Source organism: Anguilla rostrata, chromosome 19, assembly GCF_018555375.3.
Source record: "Anguilla rostrata isolate EN2019 chromosome 19, ASM1855537v3, whole genome shotgun sequence".
NCBI lineage: Eukaryota > Metazoa > Chordata > Actinopteri > Anguilliformes > Anguillidae > Anguilla > Anguilla rostrata.
The window spans coordinates 8,125,081-8,145,716 of record NC_057951.1 but is presented as its reverse complement, the minus strand read 5'-3'; the positions used below and the strand labels follow the sequence as shown (position 1 = coordinate 8,145,716).

The window sequence follows — 20,636 nt, the reverse complement described above, 5'->3', positions numbered from 1 at the left end:
TTGAAAATCTCGATGCCTTTGATTCGAAGGCCCCAAGGCGCCAATCGATAGCCAGTGAAGATGTTGATGTAAAACTGAGAGTCGCTCCACCCCCCCCCCCCCACCCCCTCTCCCTTTGCTCTCAGACCCCTCCCCGTCCGCTCCGAGCGCCAAATTAGATTCTCTGACGTCTGGCGTCTCACGAGAGGCATCCTGGCACTCAGCGGGCAGGAAACCAAGCCGGTCCATTATTCCGGGGACTAATTAAGCCGCAGTCAGCTGCTCACCTCTGGGGGAGGCGTGGGACAGGCCAGCCTGTGTCCACAGAGGGGAGGCCCCCACCCCGATCCTTAGCCCCGCCCCCGCCAACGACGACGAAGGCTGTGGTGGGTTTTCGGAGGTCAGGCAAAGAAGTTTCCGCGAGGCGATCGCGTTCGCGAGCGAGCGTGGGCGGACGTGCGTACCCTGCGTCCGGCGTTTGTTTGTGGGTGCACGTGCGCGCGTGTGTGTGTGTATGTGTCTGTGTGTGTGTGTGTGCTAAAAGGTCAACTGCAGCTCTGCGCATTAATCAATACAAACTGGTAGCACGGCAGTGGCGAACGTGCAGCTCTGAATAATCCACAGCTGCAGGGCTTGTAGAGAACACCCATTACCCAACGCTAAAAACACAAGACTTAAACGCACAGGACGGGCTCGCTAGCTCGCTCGCTAGCTAGCCGCTACGCGGGAGAGAGAGGCTAACACACGACGGCTCCGTCTCCTGCGCGCCGGGTACAGCTTCATCGCTGCAACGCCGCTTAGAAGTTTCCTAAACAGAGCGCAGCACCAGTTGAAGGGAAAGACAGACCGGAACCCGCGCGGAACGCGTGCAGATCCCCCCGTATCAAAGCGCGGCACACAGATAATTTGACGTCGAGGCTCAGAAGAGCGGAATTTTTAATAAAGCGGCAGCCGGCGGAAGCCAGGCTCTGCCTCTTTAAACAGACAAAACGTCTTCATAACGGCTTTAATCGAGCGTCCTTAAGGAAATCAGGTGTCGGAAAAAGGCGGGCGGGGATTTAATGAGGGATTGTTCCGCGGAAAACGCGAACTCTTAAGCGGCAAACGGGTTCATAATCCGCTAAGCTTAGCGCGCATTAAATCTCAAGTCAGATAAAAAATAAAGAAAAGAAGAAATATATTATTTTTAAAAAAGGTGCGCTCTGCCAAATTGTGGGGAGCGTGAGGGGGTGGGACGAGGCGTGTTTGGGTGTGAAATCGGCGCACTTTTAGGCGGTGGGGCAGGCTGAGGACCCGTGCGGCGGGCGGAATGAGCTGGTCGCAGCAGCGCGCGGCAAAGGCCTTATCGGCAGAAAACACTCGCGCTCTCGCTCCGCACATTTAAACCAAGGTGCGGCTACGTGAGGTGAGGGGGGGGTCCTCTCCTCTCCTTCAGACAGAGACCTGGCCACCTCGAGGCAGGGCTATGAGCCGGGGGGAAGGAGAGGGAGGCGGGGGCGGGAGGAGGGTGTGTGGGGGGGGTTGAGGTATTAAGTGCGTATCTTGGCCTGTCCCGCCTCGTTCGACAGACCTCGGCGGCGGCGGGGATTACCGCTTCCTGCACGCGCCCGGGCAGGCAAATCCGCCCGACCCTCTGTGCTGACCCGTGCGTGCGCGTCGCCATGGCGCTGACGGATAATTGCCTGCCCGGAAGCTCCACTGGCAGCTAGGTGCTAGCGATGTGGAGGGGGGAACGGGGGGGGCGTGTGGTCGCCGTGGGGATTTAATGGGACCTGGGGTGCCTTTGGCGGAAAACCCGCCGTGCACATCCGCTGTAGCGGTAATGCATCGGGGGCCGGGAGGGGCGTGAATAATGCATCCTGCCAGCCGCGGTACCGCCGGGCCGATCCGGGCGGGGATCGCCGTCTCTTAAATGTCGCGGTCGCCAAGCGAAGAGGAAACAACCCTGAGGCCGGGCGGGGGAATTCACCAGCCCCGACACGTCTGCGTTTCCCAGAGACGCTAACGCAAAGCCCCCGAGAAGCCCCAGAGGCACCGGCAGGTTCGGCTACGGAAACACGCTAACGCAGAGGTGCTCCCCTCTCTTTTTACCCGGGGAAAGCCGTCCAATCAATACCCTTATCCTGGGCGGGAGGGGGCGGGGCCTGTGGGAGCACACTCCAGCTCTCATTGGTTTATTTCTTAAACGCCAAAGTGTCCTGGTCAAAATGGAACCGGCTCTTTTCAAAATGATTAGAAAACATTCACCAGTGCTGCCACTACTAGTGCAATTATTATTATTATAACAGACATTAATATTGCATTACATAAATAATATAAAAGATGTTAGAAAAGTATTTCTGCACAGACTGGCATCTCTGACAGGTTCATTTTCCCAGAAACAAAAAATGCTGCTCAGAAATCCAAGTCTTCGCTTTTAACAGAAAACTTTATTAATATGAATGAGACAGGAGACAGAGAGAAACAACTGCTACTCCAATCATCAAGACAGGGGGGAACAAATCGGGAGACGGATGAGAGGAACGAGATGGGGGGGGGGGGGGGGTTGGTAACGCCAAGGCCTGTCAATCCTAAAAGGCGGTCTCACGACAGAGCAGTCCTGTCAGCCGATAAGAGGTCCATTGCCCTTACCAGACACCAACCGCAGCCAAATAACCAACTCCATTTGCGGGACTCGGCTACACGGACATCACATCCACAGGCAAAATCACCCAAGACAGGGCTTTTCCCTTCAGACTGACTTCACTCCTGTCATCTGCGGCCATCGCCGATTGGTCAGAACATGCCTGCGTGTTCAGAAGCTGAAACCCGCCGCGGAACGTTCCGGAAGCCCCCTAACCGCGGCAGGAATCCGCCGCCGCCGCCACCGCCCTCCTACGTGAGCCGACGCCTCGTTCTCCCCCCCTGATTACTCCCCCGCATCGCTACCGATTTGGCGGTTATCGACCGAAAACGGAGAGCGAGAACGAGGCGCAGAAAAGAAAGAAGAAAAAAAAAAAACCTTTCCTCGTTTTCCTCTCAAGCGCACTGTTTTAAAACCGCCTTCTTAAATTCGTTACTCGAACCCCCCAAAGCTGTGGGGCCGGCACGAGGCCTCCCGAAATGGACCGTGGAGGACAACGATGCCACTTGGCGCCGCGTGACCGAAATTTCACGGTCGGGTGCTTTTAGGGGGCTCCATTAACGCCGAGCTCGATGACATTTACAGCGGTGGGAAAAAAAGGGAAGGGTCCCCAGGTCAATCGGGTTGAGCGCTTCGCATTAATAGATCACGTGATGACGCTCGGGCCGCGCGCGGCTTCTTCCCGCTGAAGTGCGCTCGGCCTCGCCGCGCGGAATTAGCACTCGAGCGCGCCGAGCCCCAGCCCGCGCGACGCTAACGTTAGCGGGGGGGGAAAAACACCGCGCCGCCAGCGCGGGGTGGCGTGTAAGGTAGCGGTGAATGATGAGGCAGGTGTGTGTGTGTGTGTGTCATGATGAGCGCACACCAGGATGGGCTTTTAATTACAGGGGTCTGAACAATCTGTCAGCCAGCGCGTGCGACATCTCCGGGGAGCGGAGTTACGGCCGCTAACTTTTAACACCCATATGCTTCCCCTCGCGCTAATGCCATTTGATGGCAAGACATCCTGCCGGATTACAGAGCAGCCCCCCCCCCCTCCCACCCCACAGCGCCCCCCCCACCCCATCCTCCGCCCCCGCGCAGCGTCAGCATGTTCGGGGCGACGCGCGGGTCTCTCCGACCGGCCCCAGCCCCGGCCCCGGCCCGCGCCGCCGCTGCCCACGGAGAGGTCGCTGATTGAAACCGCCGACCTTGGGAGAAACCGGTCGGACAGAACGAAGAGCGGGAAAAAAAAGAGAAGAACGTGGCAAATAAAAAACGTGTAGAGACACACACATCATAAACCTGACTGGGGGGGCGGCGCTGTCACTGCTGTTATTCTCCTCCTGTTCTCCGAAACATGTGCCCCACCGCCGACCCATCGCTCGACTGACGGGGACCGCGTGCGTACGCGGACGCCGTGATGCGTGTCCCAGTCTTTCCGTCGACGTCTAACGCCGCTCAGCGAGCTTCGGTCTCCCGGGCCGCTCTTTGTACGTTTCCTTGTTCCTTCTTCGAATATCGTTCTCCGCGATGTACGATATCAAACTTCGCTGAACCGTTCCATATACAAATCCCTCCCTCTAAATACATTACGGAACGCTACATATACGAATTCTGCAAACGCATGCAAATGTATGCAAATGTATTCACATACAAGTCAAATAATAAATGCGATTATGTAATCGATGGCGGCTAATGAGGAGAAGCAGCGAAGCGTCTCCGACAGGCAGCAGTGGGCTTAAGTGGTTTTAAGAGACGGGCTTTTTCACTGGGAAGGGTTGCGGGTTCGAGTCCCCCGGCTTTAGTTAAAGGGACACAGCCCGAAGCCACCCGGATACAGGACAAGCAAAATGTAAACTGCGTTACGGTAGTTACGGACTGTAAGACTGCCCAGCTGTTATTACTGTTGTTTTAATGAATTGGCTCGGGGAGAATAGCTGTGGTCTGCAGGCCCAGAGAGAGCGCTCCCTGATGCTAGCCTGTTCCGCCCGGGCACCCATTAGCTTTGTCTACCTGGCCGGTGGCCAGAGTCCTCACAACTACAGGCCTCTCCTGTTTCACTGTGTGCATAGTGCCCGCACTGGACAGCCCGGTGTCAAATGACCTCGCCGCAGTAAAACTTTCACGAGCCAGCGAGGTCTGGCACGACGCGGGGATCTCCGGAGAGAGAGAGAGAGGGAGAGAGGGAGAGACGGAGGAAGAGAGAGAGTGAGGGAGAGGGAGAGAGAGAGAAGGGACGGGACGGAACGGGACAGGCCCAGCGGCCAGGTGAGTGCGAAATTAGCTGGGGGTCTCCGGTGGTGCTTCTGGGCTTTGGGGTGTACGGCAGTGGGGGGTGTGGAGCACGCAACAAATCACAGCAGTGCAGTCTTGCGGGAATTCAGGGGGGTCAAGGGTCGCTCTGCTTCTGCCTTCACTCTCGAGCCAGACACGGAGGTTAAAAACAACAGGGGGCGCGAGGGCGTGCTCAGGTTACAGTGCCCGATAGCACAGACTACGGCCTGGCATCGCTCTCTTCCCTGTAACCCCGTGCAATTAGCCACTGTCTGACCCGCAGGGGGGCGGGTTATGTTGTCAGGGTGACGGGGCGGGGGGCGGGTCTTTGACAGGCTGTCTGCGGCCTGCGGGGCCAGCTGCCGTGTAAGCGCGCGGCGCGGCGGGTGGGCGGGGGCGGGCGAGGGCGGGCGAGGGCCCCCGTCTCCCCCCACGCGCACTTCCTGTCCGCCTCCTTCGGGAAGCTGGGCCCAATCCGCTCGGGCCCACTTCCTCAGCTGCAGCCCCCCTCCAGTCTGTCGGGCGCTCCCCGTGCCATCGCGCCTGCATGGAACTCTGCGCTAGCTGGCTAGCGGGCACAAGCCGCTAGCAGGCTTTAAAGGGGAAGCTCACAGGGCCTTTTCTGGAGCTCGGCGGGTCTTGTGCAACACGATGTAAACCGCAGTTACAATATGCAGACGCAGTGCTGTGTGTGTGTGTGTGTTTATGTGTCTGTCTGTGTGTGTAAGAAAGAGTGAGAGAATGACTATGTGTGTGTGCATGTGTGTGTTAGCTAGTGTAAGAGAGAGTGAGAGAATGAGTGTGTGTGTGTGTGTGTAACAGGGTGAGAGAGTGAGTGTGTGTGTGTGTGTAACAAGGTGAGAGAATGAGTGTGTGTGTGTGTGTGTGTGTGTGTAACAGGGTGAGAGAATGAGTGTGTGTGTGTGCGTGTGCGTCTGTGTGTGTGTGTGTAACAGGGGAGTGTGTGTGTGCGTGTGTGTGTGTGTGTAACAGGGGAGTGTGTGTGTCTGTGTCTGTGTGTAGCGAGCCTGACGGCCGATGCCTCTTTGATGTCTCACTCCGGGCTCCCAGCAGATGTTGGGCGGGAGGTGTGGAGAGTCGGGGGAGCGTGGCGGAGGGGGCGTCCCGCGGGGCACGCGGCCGCGGACGAGCGCTCAGCCGTGCCCCTCTCTCTCCGGGCGGGGCGGGGCGGGGCCCAAAACGTCCTCCAGGCCTCCTTTAGCACAGTCAAAGCCGCCGCCGCCGCCGGCCCCTAATAGGCCCGTCCGTTTCCCCCGGCGATGAGCTTACACACACAGCTTTGTACGCGGCCTCTCGATTAGCCGCTTCAGACCGCTGACCCGGGGCGGGGATTAGCGGGTGAGCGCTGCTGGGGCAGACTCGGGGGGGGGCAAACAGACCTGCGGGCGCGGCTTTTCGTTTTTCTCCGCCTTCCGGTAACTTCCACCGGGTCAAAGCGCATCCGAATGGTTAAACCCGAGATGCTAGTACCCCCCTGGGTCACCATAAGCGCCTGTAACAAAAACCAACACCCTTACAAGGCCCCTCAGGCAGTGGGGGGGGAGGAGGGTTCGGTTTCCGCTCTCAATTTGGCCCGCCTGACCGGGGTGTGTTTGCACCGGTCAGGAGAGAGGCTGTTCGGTGTCCCGGTGTTCCCCGTCGACGGACGGAAGCGTTTTCGATGGCGAACGCGCCCACCTCCCTGCGACCGAGCCCGCGCGCGCTGCCCCCTTCTTAAACAGGTGAACAGGGCAAAGAGGCTCCTGCTCCAAGGAACTCTATTTACGGGGCTATTGATCCGGCGCGTGTAATTAAGGACGCCCCGCTCCCGAGCCGGAACGCCGAGTCCGGAATCCAAAACCGAAAAAAAAATAAAAAATAAAAACGCCTTGAACCGAAGCTCCGGACCGAAGGTGGCTCGAAGCCATCGCACAGTTGAAGCGAATTCAGAAACGTGATTTCAACCCGACTAAATCAGGAAACGCAGAACCCCTAAAAGATATCCGCCAGAGAGGAGCGGGCCGCTCTGGGTACGTCACGAGCTCGCGCGTCGAGAGGTGGAACTCGTGATTCGTTCACGACTGCCGACGCGCGGCAATAAAGCCAAACGCTATTGGTCCCTGGAGACCGGCTAAATAGACCGGATGAATCAGGACAAACGAAACCCCCAATTGACTGGGACGATGGCCCGCTGATTTAGGCCCATTGGGGCACATACAAACCACCACCCCCGCCCCACCCACTCGCACCCCAAACCACACACAATTCTAAGAAGCGTGATGGTCTAAATCACAATAAAAAAACAAGTCCGTAAAACACACTCAAACACACACACAGCTCTTCTCTCGACAGAGAAACTGCATTTGACTCAGTACATTATATAAAAACATTATTGCTACTCTGATATAGTGGTTGTTATTGTTACCACAGCTAGATATAGCCATTACTCTGCTTAATATATATTCTTGCTCTAATGTATTTGGGTATGTGTACTCTGGTAATATTTACTATGAGTATTTCATGGCATTAAAGCATTCTGAATGGTGTTTGCTTTGTTTCTTCTTTTTCCTCAATTTCTTGCCCTTTATTTATTTATTTTTGCTACTCCATAAAGTGTCTTTGCGGCAGTTCTCTGCGCAAAAAAAAAAAAAAAAAGCACTATGCGAATTCGACTGAATTTGAATTTGTCCGTGTCTGTCTGTCAGATGTTCGCAACAGGAAGCGCGAGGGATCAAAGCGGAGAGGCCTTTGTGATGTCATCTGGCCACCTGCTCGAAAAACCCTCGCAAAATACGAACGATGGCCAGCGATCTCAAAATACCCATCACCGCCATCATTATTAGCGCTGTAGCTGTAATTGTGGCCATTATTATGTGAGATAGCGGTAGCTGGCATTAGCGGTAGCACAGTTATTAGCTTCAGCTTCCCATTATGTGTTTAACAAAGTCCACCTTCTCCTCTTATCCATGTATGCTGCTAAGCATCGACTGAGGCTCTCAGCGCTCCGCGAAAAGATAAACGCGCAGCCGCCCGATTCGCTGGCCGGGAATTTAACCCCGCCCCCTTACACAAACGGGCCAGCTTCCACGACGGAAAAGTTTCAAGGCCGCGTCCGCAACGGGCGGATTTTAAAAACGGACCGACTGGTCGCCGCGGCGAGCGCGCTCGGCGGAGTCCGTTGCGGAACAGAGCCCGCGCGACGTCACGCGAACGGAAGCGGAGAGACTGAATAACGGCGCTAATAATAATATTAATAATAACAGTAATAGCTGCGGAGGTGCCGAACTCCCTCAGCAATTAATGCGGCTATTAACCTCGTCCGCCGAGCGGTCGCTCCGGAAACGGCGAGCCGGACTCCGGTTCCGGTAACGGCCCGGACACACGGCTTTTGGGCTTTTGGGGACGAGATGAGGTTACGGTCGAGGGGAAGGGTATCTGTAAGGGGTGCATTCATGCTGCGCTTGAGGGTAAGGGCATTCACAAGGCGTGCGTTCACACTGCGGTCGAGCGCAAGAGTATTTTTCTGTAGGGCGCGTTCGCATTGCGGTCGAGGTCGAGGGCGAGGGTGTCAGTAGGGGGTGGCAGAGTGTGAGCCCTGTTACGAGGCGGTTAATGCGATTCCGGGAGTTTTTGGGGGTGCGGGGGGGTGCTGGGGGTGCGGGCTGAGTTTGGAAGGGCATCCTCCTTCTTGGAAGGGCACAGACTCTCGCTGGCAGATCCCGGGGCATGGTGAAGGTAAGGCTGGAGCGCAGAGGCGGGTACATCTGTGTGTTCCATACATACACTCCCACCTGCCAGGACAGCCAAGGACAAGGCCCTACAGCCTCATTACATTACCACATTACCAGCGCCCTCGTCCCCCCCCCCCACAGGAACATACAGTCCAGCCTTCTTTTCTTAGAGGGGGGGGGAAAGGGTGCTCCACTTGAGCGGGCGAGAGAGAGAGAGAGAGACGTTTTGGGAACTCTCTGGAACTGGAACAGGCCCTCCTCCGGGGGGAGAGAGCAGTCCGCCGGGCGGGACGATCCACGCGAGCGGCTCGGCGACGGGTTGGCGAGCGAAGCGCGCGGGGGGGGGGGGCCTCGAGCCTCGGGGCTTCCGTCTTTAGTGGCTAGCGGCGAGGGCGTGTGTGTGAGAGGGTGAGTTAGAGACTGGATGAGTAAATGAGTGAGTGAGCCAGCAAGAGAGTGACTGAGTTAGTGGGTGTGTGAGTGAGTGAGTTAGTGGGTGCGTGAGTTAGTGAGTGGGTGAGTGGGTGAGTGAGTGATGGGGGTAGTGGCACTTCTCTGACTCACTACTGGAGAGGATTGGAAATCTAGTTCCTTTATTAAAAATAAAAAATATATTAAATCACACCAGCCTCCTTGACAACCCCCCCTCCCCCCCGCACTGTCAACACACGCTTAGTCTGGTCACTAAGCAACGTGCTTCCAATTTAAAGCCATTAATGTGGGGACGATAAAAATAATGCCTATTTTTGTGCAAAAAAAAAATCCAACCAGCAAATAAGATTTAATGAAAGACAGAGGAAAGGACTGGGGGGGCAGGGAACGGACCGTGGGGGGGTTATAAATAGTCTGTGTGAATCACCGGCCAGACCTGTGACTCTGATTGGCTGAGCGGGTCGCAGTATGGAGATTACTGCAGTCTCCACTGAAAGGCTCTGCGTGTGTGTGTGTGTGTGAGCTGCAGCCTGCGTCACGTGCTGTGAGGGGGGGAGAGAGAGAGAGAGAGAGAGAGAGAAAAGGGGGTAGAGAGAGAGAAAAGGGAGTACAGAGACAATGGGGTAAAGAGAGGGAGGCAGGGCAGAGAGAGAGAGAAGGAGGTAGAGAGGGGAGAGGGAGAGAGAAGGGGAAGAAAGATAGAGAAGTGGGGAGAGAACGAGAGAGAAGTGGGGAGAAGAGAGAAGGGGGAGAAAGAGAGAGAAGGGGAGAGAGAGAGAGAGAAGGGGGAGAAAGAGAGAGAAGGGGGAGAAAGAGAGAGAAGTGGGGAGAGAGAGAGAAGGCGGGAGAAAGAGAGAAGGGGGAGAGACTGCTACTGCAGCTGCTCACGCTTTCAAGACTGCACATCTGGCGCCACGGTAACACCTCTGCGTTAAATCACCCTTGGTGAGGGAGAGGAGCAGAGAAGGCCCTTCAAGCTCCCCACTTACACTACCCCCCCTTCTCTATCTCTCTCTCTCTCTCCCTCTCTCCTCTCTGTCCCCTCCCTCCCTCCCTCCCTCTCTCCCTGTGCCAGATAAATAAATATGGCCGGGGAAGAGCTGAATCATCACTTTGGCGTTATTACAGTGAGCGGAGAGGCACATGCGTTAGCATTAGCGTAGGAAATGATCTGACATCCCCCCCCTCCCTCCGCCCCCCGCCCCACGGCGAGGCACGCAGGCCCCTCAGTCTGGCCCCAAATTAGTCCCGTCAATGTCGCCCCATCCTTCACCCGGGGGCCCCCGTGAGGCCCCGCCCTTCCGCCGCCCCCCCCCCTGCAGTCCATCACCCCGGTAACTGCCACGCGGGGCGAGGCTTCAGTCGAAGTCACTCACCAGCGCTCGGCGGGGAGCGCTAGGAAAACCCCGAACCGCTGGGCCCGGGGCCAGCTCCGCGTGAATAAAGAGGGGAGGAGAGAAAGAGAGAGGAGGAGGAGGAGGAGGAGGAGGAGTGGAAGAGAGGGGGACGCCGGTCTTACAACCAGCCAGCGGTGTTTGGGGACCGGTAGGGGCTGGTTTAGAGGGGGGGCCCTATCCACGCCCGGGTCTCCTGCAAACGCTCGGACAATAACCGCAAATTTGCATCTCCACCTTAAACCAGAAGTGAATAGAATAGAATAGAAAACTTTATTGTCCGTTAAATATAAAATAGAATGGAAATTTTCCTTCAGCTCAATGCTCTTACTGCTCTTTTACTGAACCCGCTCTTCTCTCAAACGTCCTGTATTAGTCTGGGGGTTTTTTTTTTTTGTTTTGTTTTTTTTTTTTGGCGGAATCTCCGCCGGCTTCCAGGACCCTGGCCGTTGTTTTTTTTTTTCCAGGAGCGCGGCGGGTGCGAGGGCGGTGTTTCGCGTTCCAGATACCGCGCCCCCGTAAAAAAAAAACTCTCGACGTGAGGTGGGACACATCTGCTTGGGCATCTGCTTGCACGCACCACTGACCTCGGAGGGGAGAGAGCGTCCGCAATCCCACAATCCTCCAGCAGGACAGCTTCATTAGCGTCGGGGAAAACCAAAGTCTACTAATTACGCACTTTAGAAAAAAAGAGATAGCTTCAATAAAAACAAAAGAACACAAAAAAAACCCAGAGACGAGAGGACAAGACAAACAGATAAAAAACTTGAAAAAGAACTATGGATTTAGACAAACGGGCAGTGGCTGAAGACCACTGTAAGTAAGTAAGTAAGATCCGCTGCGGCACGGCAGAGCGGAAAGCTCTAGAAGCTCTCGTTACAGGCCCACTGGTCCAGGAGCGGCGCAGAGCCGGCAGACCCCTGGGTCGTTCGGCTGTCGCGGCGGACGAGGCCGCGTCGTTAAAATTTCATCGCCGTGGCGCTTTCTACTGACACTTCCACCGCGGGGTCTTACAGCGAGAGGGAAAGCTGTCCGGGACTCGCCGAAATAACAAAAACAACAACAAAGACAATGAAGTTATTTCGTCTGAAGCGGCGCACGATGCTAGGCTGTCCGACCGCGCGGGTTGGCGGGAGCGTTGGGAGGGAAGGGGGTCATCTCCACGGCAACGCCCCTACGCACCCGTTCTGAGAGATGCGACAACGCTGTGGTTTTCTGACACACTCACACTCACACTCACACTCACACTCACACTCACACTCACACTCACACTCACACTCACACACACACACACACACACACACACACACACACACACACACACACACACACACACACACACACACCACACTCACACTCACACTCACACTCACACTCACACTCACACTCACACTCACACACACACACACACACACACACACACACACACACAAACACAAACACTTCTATTCATGTCTTCGGATAGAGATAATGCGCTTCTTTCAAAACGAAACAAAACAAACAAGACCTGAAAAGAGAGACTCTGCAGTTTTCCACAGCACATTTCCTTAAGAAGAAGAAGGAGAAGTAGAAAAAAAGAACTTAAGCGCAGAGTTATTACTTTGTAATTCTGTCTGTGTAATGTGCTGCACTAATCTCACTGAGGCAATTCCAGGCTAATTCCAGCGCGTTTTAAACGATGCTGAAGGCGGTTCACCGTCTAATTTTAGCAGCGCGTGAGGTGGCCTTATTGACAACGACTTTTGGAAAGCCCGTAGCCGCAACCGTTATTTTTACTTCTTTCGGTCGCAAACGGAATCTCAATGAACACGAGCGGGGTGTGAAGTGAATCTTAATCTCGGTGTGTTAAAGCGAACGAGCTGAGCGGTGTGTTGTTTTACGTGGGACGTCGTCGATTTATCAAACCCGACCCCCGTTACCATGCAGACCGCCGGATTCCCCTTCCCGTCAATCCACAGCCTGGGGGGAGGGGGGCGCACACGCCAACCCCCCCCCCCCGTCCTCCCAACACCACCTGATGCCTTAAAATGAATTCCAGCGCATGGAAAAATCAATGCCCAGACGCGAGGAGAGAGACACCGTGGAGACGCGTGAGATATGAAGCGCGTGGCGGTTGTCATGCCGCCCCCCCCCCAAACGGGATTTAGTTCCATGGCGCTTAAAGGCGCTTCTCGGGGCGAGAGGGAGCCCGTCCCACAGGAGCAGAGCGGGGCTTTGCGCTAAATTTCCCCCAGATCAAATCCCCGTCCCGTTACTTTAGGTGATTCACTGCGCGGCTCTGGGGTCACGGGCCCCGCGCGAGCGTTTCGACGGTTGCCGCAGCGCTCCTCAAGGACACGTGCTGAAGCGGTCTGGCTTAAGCACGCCGCTCGGAGGGGTGGGGGTGAGGGTGCGACCGCCACGCTCTGGGATTCGAACCCACGAACATCCGGTTCGCGAGGTCCCTGTACGCCAAAGCCCGCAGCTGCAGCATAGAGCCAATAAGCCACTGATCATGCTGTACTAATACCACAAATCACAACAGTAGCCTCAGGCCTTTGGCCATTACCCTGCCTGTTAGTGGGATATTCCAGTGTAAATAACCTATTAAAAAGGGCCTGGTTACTGCTGCTTGATGCAGAGGTGATTAACACATACTACTAATTTTTTTTTAAAAACTGTTTAACCCAATGCAAATACACAATAACACCGTCAGAACACCTTTAAAAAAATAAATGAGCATGGACACATACACACACACACACTCACACTCTCTCTCTCACACACACACACGCGTGAATTGCAGAAAGCGGCCTAGAGCTGGAAGACACATCGCCGAAATCACGGCAAATCATCGCTACGCAAAGGTCATGTGCACTGGGCAATCCGTCAGAACAGCGCCGTCCGCGCCGGCCGCCACCGCGCGTGTGATTCACAGCCCCCAGCGCTCATACGGGCCTGCTCACTGCCACAGAGCCCAGCGGCCCGGCCTGTGTCCTTACAGCACACACAGCCGCAGGGGAGGAACAGTGCTTTATAAATAACAGGAAATCAAGGAGAAGTGTGTGTGTGTATGTATGTACACACACACTCACACACACACACACACACACACACACACCACAGACCATCATTTATGCATTATTAAGCCTGTAAATATATTCAAGCCCCCGCACATTTTTAACCTCACTTGATCAAAGCGGCTCGTAGCGAAGCCCTCGCTATGAGCACGGCCTCCCTTAATAGCACTCTCTCTCCCTCTCTCCCTCCCTCCCCCTCTCTCCCTCTCTCCCTCTCTCCCTCTCTCCCTCTCTCCCTCTCTCTCTCTCTCAGAGAGCTGGGCTTGATTGAGGGACACCTCTGGCCCTCCAACGCTATTGCTATTCACAGCAACAAGCCTGCAGTGCATATCACACTCTCACACACACACAGACACACAGGCTGCAGCTGAGGAGGAGAGTTGTACAGGAGGGGAACAGCAGTGCGCGTGTTAGCGTTAGCATTAGCAGGCGGCCCGCGGTCATTGAAATTCCCCGGCGGCGCTCGCCCCGCTCAGACCCGCCCATAAAAACAGCTCCACAGAGCGGCAACTCTCCTCAGCGCCGGCTGCAAGCAACACAAATAAAATAAAATAAAACTAAACTAAACAATCGCACGGCGGTCCCACAGGCCCCCCCCGTCCTGCGGCCGACACCCCTCGCACGACACGGACCGACCCGGCAACGAAAACTCGCCGAAGAAATAAATAAATAAATAAAGAGAGAGAGAAAGGGGAGAAATGAAAAGGCCTGGATCGATAGCACAGCGCTTTCAGGTCCTCTCTGAGGGCCGGCGGCATCGCGGCCGGGGCTCTGTGGAGAAGCGCGACTGGCTGTCCCACAATGCACTGGGGAGGTGGGGGGGCAGCGCAACGCGTCGCCGTGACGTTCGCCTGAAGTCGCATCATTTCCAGAATATTAAGGACTGGCTGAGTTTGGGGTTCATCTTCAAACAAATAGTTTTGGTCTTATTTTTTCATTTTTATTTTTTATTTTTGAGGTGTGTGTGGGGGGGTGGGGGGTGCATTATTACAAAGAGTTTTTTTGGTCAGCCAACAGAACGCAGAAAAAAGAACATCCTTCACTATTTAAATTCTTTTTACTGCGTTACCGTGCTCCAAATAAACACATCATACGCGAGATCCAGGGAAAGTTAAAACGGTTATAAATAACCCCGTGTCTGAACCCCGTACAGACACGAGCGGAGACAGCGAAACCGTTTGAGTCCCATCGTCACCCGCCCCGCGTTCAGAGGTCTGCCACCCAAACACCGGCGCCTCTCCTCAGCGGGGTGACGACTTCATATTTTTCCCGTTTGTTCTGGCGGCTGCCGGATGAATCCGGTCCCGGCTGGGGAATTCCCGGGGAGCGCGGGCGAGCCGTTCACTCACGTCGGGAAAAAAAAAAAAGAACCTTCGACGATCAACGTGAGAGTTTTGACGAGAAGAAGAAAAAGTAAAAGAAATAAATTTAAAAATCGTCGGTTTAAGTAGCTTAACGTCGTCGCGTGCCGTGACGGCGACGGCGGTAACGTTTCGGGGAAATTAGCAGGAGGCGGCGTCCGGCGCCCCTTTATTTACCGCGAGGCGACCGCGCGCGACCCAGAAACGTCCCGTCAGCGGCTCGTCATGGCGGGCGAACCGCGCGTGGAGAGACCAATCAAGCGAACGTTCGCCTGAAAAAACCGCCCCACGGCCGCCGGAAATTAATCCGATTCCGCATGAATATTTCATTTTTTTTTTTTTTTGGGGGGGAACGCGGGGCTGAGCGTGGGACGTCCAATTACGGTCGCCGCGCTTGGAAAGCTGGGGGGTTTGTGGGGGGGGGGGGTCTTGTTCCCCGGCCGCTAAGTGGCTCCAGCACGCCTTCGCTGACGCTGTTAAAACACCGAACGGGCCGGAAAACAGCTGATCCAGCCCCTCCGTGCGCGCTCCGCAATTACCCATAAGCCCCCTGGGCAGGGCAGCGCAGAGACGATGATGGTGACAGTGGCTGCACAACATTAGCGATGTCGCAGATGTTTACCAATAAATGTCCAGGCGAGGCAGAGACAGAAATGCTCACTGTCAAAATGTTCCTCTAATACGGATAAAGATTTAAATCGCAGTAACAGCGTTTTCACGGTGTAATTGTGTACCTGATGAAGACTGGCAAGCTTTAAAGCCCCTAAAAGGGGCTGCAGCAATGGGCATTCATATGCAGACGCTGAGTAATGCCATTGGATGAGACCTGTCCTACACCTTTCAATCCACGCTAAAACCTGTCCCCCCACCTCTCTCCCCCCCCCCCCCACCCCCCACACACTCACACCCCAGACTGCAGAGAATGTGTTTGTTGTAACAGGACCGTTGAGGCATCACTCTAATTCAACTAATTGCACCGCTCATCCCCTCTTCTCTTACGGAAAGCGCCGGAAGGACATTGCGGGGCGGCTTGCTTTCTGTCGGAGTGCGACCGCGGGGCGATCGGGCTCTGGACCGTTAACGGACGAGCGCCTCGCGGTCTCCGCACGGTCATCCCCACAAGACCTCAGACCGGCCTTTACCGCCATTCCCCCCGCTAAGGGCGGCACGCAGAACGGCGCTGTGGGCCCTGCAGAGGAGCGCAGCGCATCACACGCGTTATTATCCACCGCGTTCAGCGCAGATCCAAACGGAGCGAACGCCAGGCGAACGCTTTTAGAGTATTTTTAGACGACTGGGGAGGGTGGGCTCTTTTCTAAAGGCTAATTACGATTCCATTTACCAGAGTGAGGTCTTTACACCCACGAGCCCAAATCTAATTTCAGCCCGCGCGAGGAAAAAAAAAAAAGCCGTTCTTTTTTTTAATACCCCCGAACGGAATGCGATTGGGCGACCGAGCTCCTGGAGCGGAGCGGAGCACCAATCGCGTCTCGCTCGAATACGCTCGAATGAGGGAAACCCGGGGGACTGCGTGGGAATACATTAGGCCCAGCGGGCGGGACATTATTCCAGATCTTTCTGCAGAGTTGGGGGGGGGGTGGAGGCAGGGTGCAAGCATGCAGACACCTCTGAGCTTGTTAAAGAGGAAAAATAAAATAAAATAAAATAAAATGAAATAAAAAGAGAGGGAGAGCACAGGAGAGGTACTCTTCTCTCTCACACTCTCTCTCTCCCTCTCTATCCACCTCTTTTTCTCTCTCTCTACCTCTCTCCCTTTCCCCCTCTCACCCTCTCTCTCTCCCTCTCCCTCTCTCACCCTCTCTCCTCTCTCCTCTCTCCTCTCTCATCACCCTCTCTCTCTCTCTCTCTCTTCCTCTCCTCTCCTCTCCCTCTCCTCTCCCTCTCTCCTCTCCTCTCTCTCTCTCCCCTCTCTCCCTCTCTCTCTCTCCTCCTCTCTCTCCTCTCTCCTCTCTCTCCCTCTCTCCTCCCCTCTCCTCTCTCTCTGCTGCATGCTCTCTCTCTCTCTCCTCTCTCCCTCTCTCCCGCTCTCCTCTCCTCTCTTCCTCCCTCTCTCTCTCTCTCTCATGGCTGCATGCTCTCTCTCTCTCACAGTAAGCCCATTACGCTCTGGCGCGGGGCCTTTTAGAGACGCAGCCTGCGGGGCCGCTGGCCGTCTGAGGACAGGTCTCCACTGAGAACCAGACGGGTTTGAGACGGGGCAAAAGCAGGGGGGGGGGGGGTGCGGGCCGGTCCTTAAAGAACCCAGACGGAACTGAGGAGGGTGTAAAAGGTGAGGGCAGGACGGTCGACACGCTGTCCTTTCCCAGGCCTGGGGGTGTGAGGGGGGGGTCGGGGTGCAGGATGGGGCAGGTGAGCTGTATGCTGATGTACAACCTGCACTTGTGCCCGCTGTGGTAGCCGCTGACCAGAAATGCAATCCCACGATTCCCTGGGCTTCATTTTCGGGTTTAATGATCATCTACAGTATTTCCGAAAAGAAATAGTCCAGATATAGCAAGCAGGCTAAAACAGCTAGAGAACATATTTATTTCTGGAAATTGGGACTGGGTGGAAGGGGGCAGGGGGCACGCGCGATTATGATGAAGGTTGCCCGGGGTAACACTTCGGCCAATGAGCAGCGAGCGCGTGGTTTATAATATCGCCCGCGTGCTGCTAAACATCTCACTAAGCCCTCAGTGGCTCCACTAGGCTCCTCTAACAGAGCCATCAAGCAGCTAAAGCTAATTCCCATCATCCCCTGGGCTCCTCCTCCAGGGGATGGGGGGTTTGGGGGTGGGGTCAGGGTCGGCGGACTCAGGTCAGGGACATCACGCGCGTGTGCAGCAGCCGGGAGCGTGACATCACCGCTGGGCGCGCTCGACCCGCCCCAAAGGAGGCGCTGCCCTCGCGTCGCCCGCGGCAACACAACGACACAAATCCGCGGCGGTCGCTCCCCCCTTGGGGCCCTCCCGGCACACGTGCTTACAACTCGTCCTGGCACGAGGGGGGGTGGGCGCAGGCTGCTATTTATATGACCCAGGGACGTGTTTGTCCCCAAACACAGGGCCTGTTTACGAAGAGAAGCCTGACTCGACGCGAAAATACTTCAACATCCCAGCTTGAGAACAACTTTGTTAAAAAGTCAGGCAGAGCGGCGCTAGCCGACCCCGCTAGCCGAGCGCCATGAACCTCAGGAACAGGTTTTTACTGAAAATAAAATTAATTACACCAGCAGGAGCCGGTTATTATGGAATATCAAGAGCCCTCCATCATGCCTCACCGGCCTGGGTTCACAGCTTTATCAACTTCAAACCAATTTCTACAATTATTTCTCTTTAATGCACTTTGATGACATTGCCTGGAGTGCGACGCACACAATGGGCTATTCGCAGACCATTACGAGCCGCGGACTGTAATCTCAACACAATTCAGGTCATTAGTACAAATTACCACCCCACTACCTCCCCCCCACCACCACCACCACCCCACCACCACGTCGATAGCATCCAGCTGGTTAAGTTTGCAGCCGCGTTACAGCTCGGCCAAAAAAAGTCTGAGCGAAAGGTCCCCCGAGCTGGCGGGCGGAGTTCATTAGAGAGTCTGGGGCAGAGGCGTCGATGCGTCCGGTCTACCGGCACCAGGGGAGAGGAGCGGAGCGAGCAGGAGACCGGCCTCTCTGTCGCACGTCCGCGCTCCAGCGTCAAGAGCGGGGCTATATCGAGTCAATTTATAATGGCCTGCCCACACCCCCCCCCCCCACGCCCCCACCCAGAGGCATCCTGACAATCCCCATCAACCCCATCCCCATTTCCAGCTCTCTCAAATCTCCCAAAAGTCCACGCCGGACAGGCGGTTAGCTGTGCGTCCGCTCCGTCCCTGAAGCGAAGTGTCCGTTAGTCCGGCTGTGACTGACAGCGTCCTCGCCGTCAAGACCGGCGAACGAAATTAACGGTTTTAAATATCTTCGGGTACGGCGACCGTGAGATTCCTTTCTCTTAAGATCGACCGAAAGCGGATTAGCCAAGGTCTGTAATTTATCAGAAAAAAGAAAGAAAGAAAGAAAGAAAGAAACTTGTTCAAAGGCGAAGTTGCTTATGAAAGGACTCAACGGTAGATTATCTTCAAAACCGGCGCTTGTTCGGCTGTTGCGACGGCAACAGTGGAAATTAATTTGACGCATTGACGGGTTCAAATGAGCCCGAACTGTAATAAACAAAAGTAGCTGTTGTGGGGGAACAGCAGTTCCCTCCGCCCTTTTTTAGGCGGGGTGCGCGAAAGCTAACACACGAACGGTCCCACTCTCACAGCGAAGGGGGGGGGGGTGGTGGGAATCTGACCCCGCACGCGTCGCCAAGGAAACCAGCGCCCACGAGCAGGAGTGGAGTAGCTGTCAGCGCACTTTTATGAATGGATAAAATGAATTTATTTTTTTTTTTTCTAAATCAACCACTAAACAAACGCGTCTTGTCCTTGAATTACGGCTTGAGCTCATTCAAGCGTGTGGTCGTAAAGCTGGACTGTTTCCGGCGATCTCCATTTCTGTCTGGGAAGAAAAGGCACTGCGTGCACCGGCGCCGGCGGCAACAGAAGCGGGGGCGGGGCTTAGACGGCCTTACCTCTCTCTGCAGAACCAGCTCCTTGGTGAACAGCATGGCCTCCTCGCTGAAAGGCTCCGCCTCCTGCAGACCCCCCGGCGTGTTCCGGGACCCCCTCGGGCACTCGATACCTGGGAGAGGGGAGAGGGGGGGCGGGGCGTCAGGCACGTGTCACAGACCAATCACAAAGCAGCACAGGCACACTTCACTTATCAAAACGGACGTCGCGGACAGCCGAACAAATCCAAACCCCACAACGCGGGGAAGGCCGCCAGCATCTGGGGTTTGGGGAAAGACGGGGGGGGGAGGGGGGGGGAAGGAGGATTTAAATTTAAGCAGCGTGCTAAAGCTCGGTCTACACATCCGCTGGCGCGCGTGTTCGATGCCCGGCGAGCGAGCCGCTCTTAAATCGCGCCGTTCTCAGCCGTCCGCATTTCATATTTAGGAGGGGAGCGGCGTTAACGGCTCGAGCGGCTCCCTCTCCTCACGCCCGCCGCCCCGCTCGCCCGCCCGCTCTAATGCAGCCGTCCGGCTTCCTGTCACTGGCGCTCGTAAAAACTAACTGCCGTTTAATACCCTTAACCTTCCAGGTTCAGCTGCTCACCGACCGCACACACTGTAAAAAATAAAAAGCAGGCGGGCGGTTGGTCTGGCAGAGCGGCGGTCGGTCTGGCAGAGCGGCGGTTGGTCCGGCAGAGCGGCGGTTGGTCCGGCAGAGCGGCGGTTAACCGGTTAAAGGTTCTGCTCTCGGCACACGGGCGGGGTTCTCAGATACCGGTCCCAGGGCTACTCCGGTCCCGACTGAAAAAAAATCTCAAACGTTGCAGAGTTTCCCCGGGTCCTGCACTTTATCTGGCCCCCCGATAAGCCCGGGGGTGCCGGAGGGGTGTGAATCAAACACGATATGATAACGGAAAACCCCCCCAACCACCCCTCCGAGTACCCCGCCCCACCCCTCCACACACCCCCCGCCCCACCAGGAGAGGGCCGGGCAGTCAGGCACCGGGGCGGGAGCCGTAATTTCAGCAAGGCCGCCGCCTTCGTGTGGTCCAGCACCTCTCAATCACCGGCTACCGGCAAAATAATAACCAAATAACACACAAATGAATAGATACATATAACAGTGCACGCGGTGGAAGAGCAGAGAGCAACAAGTGAAGCCAGGACGACCTTTGTCGGCACGGCAACACCTCCCCCAAACGCGAT

The 20,636-nt window shown here is 55.7% G+C and overlaps 1 protein-coding gene across 1 annotated transcript in view; it reads right to left on the bottom strand.

The window, feature by feature from the left end:
• Positions 1 to 20,636, bottom strand: part of snd1 (staphylococcal nuclease and tudor domain containing 1) — a 193,330-nt gene that overhangs the window by 108,367 nt on the left and 64,327 nt on the right. Inside the window, exon 16 of the mRNA XM_064318582.1 lies at positions 19,452 to 19,561. Within this exon, the coding sequence (XP_064174652.1) occupies positions 19,452 to 19,561 (110 nt within the window). The remainder of the gene's footprint in view (positions 1 to 19,451; positions 19,562 to 20,636) is intronic.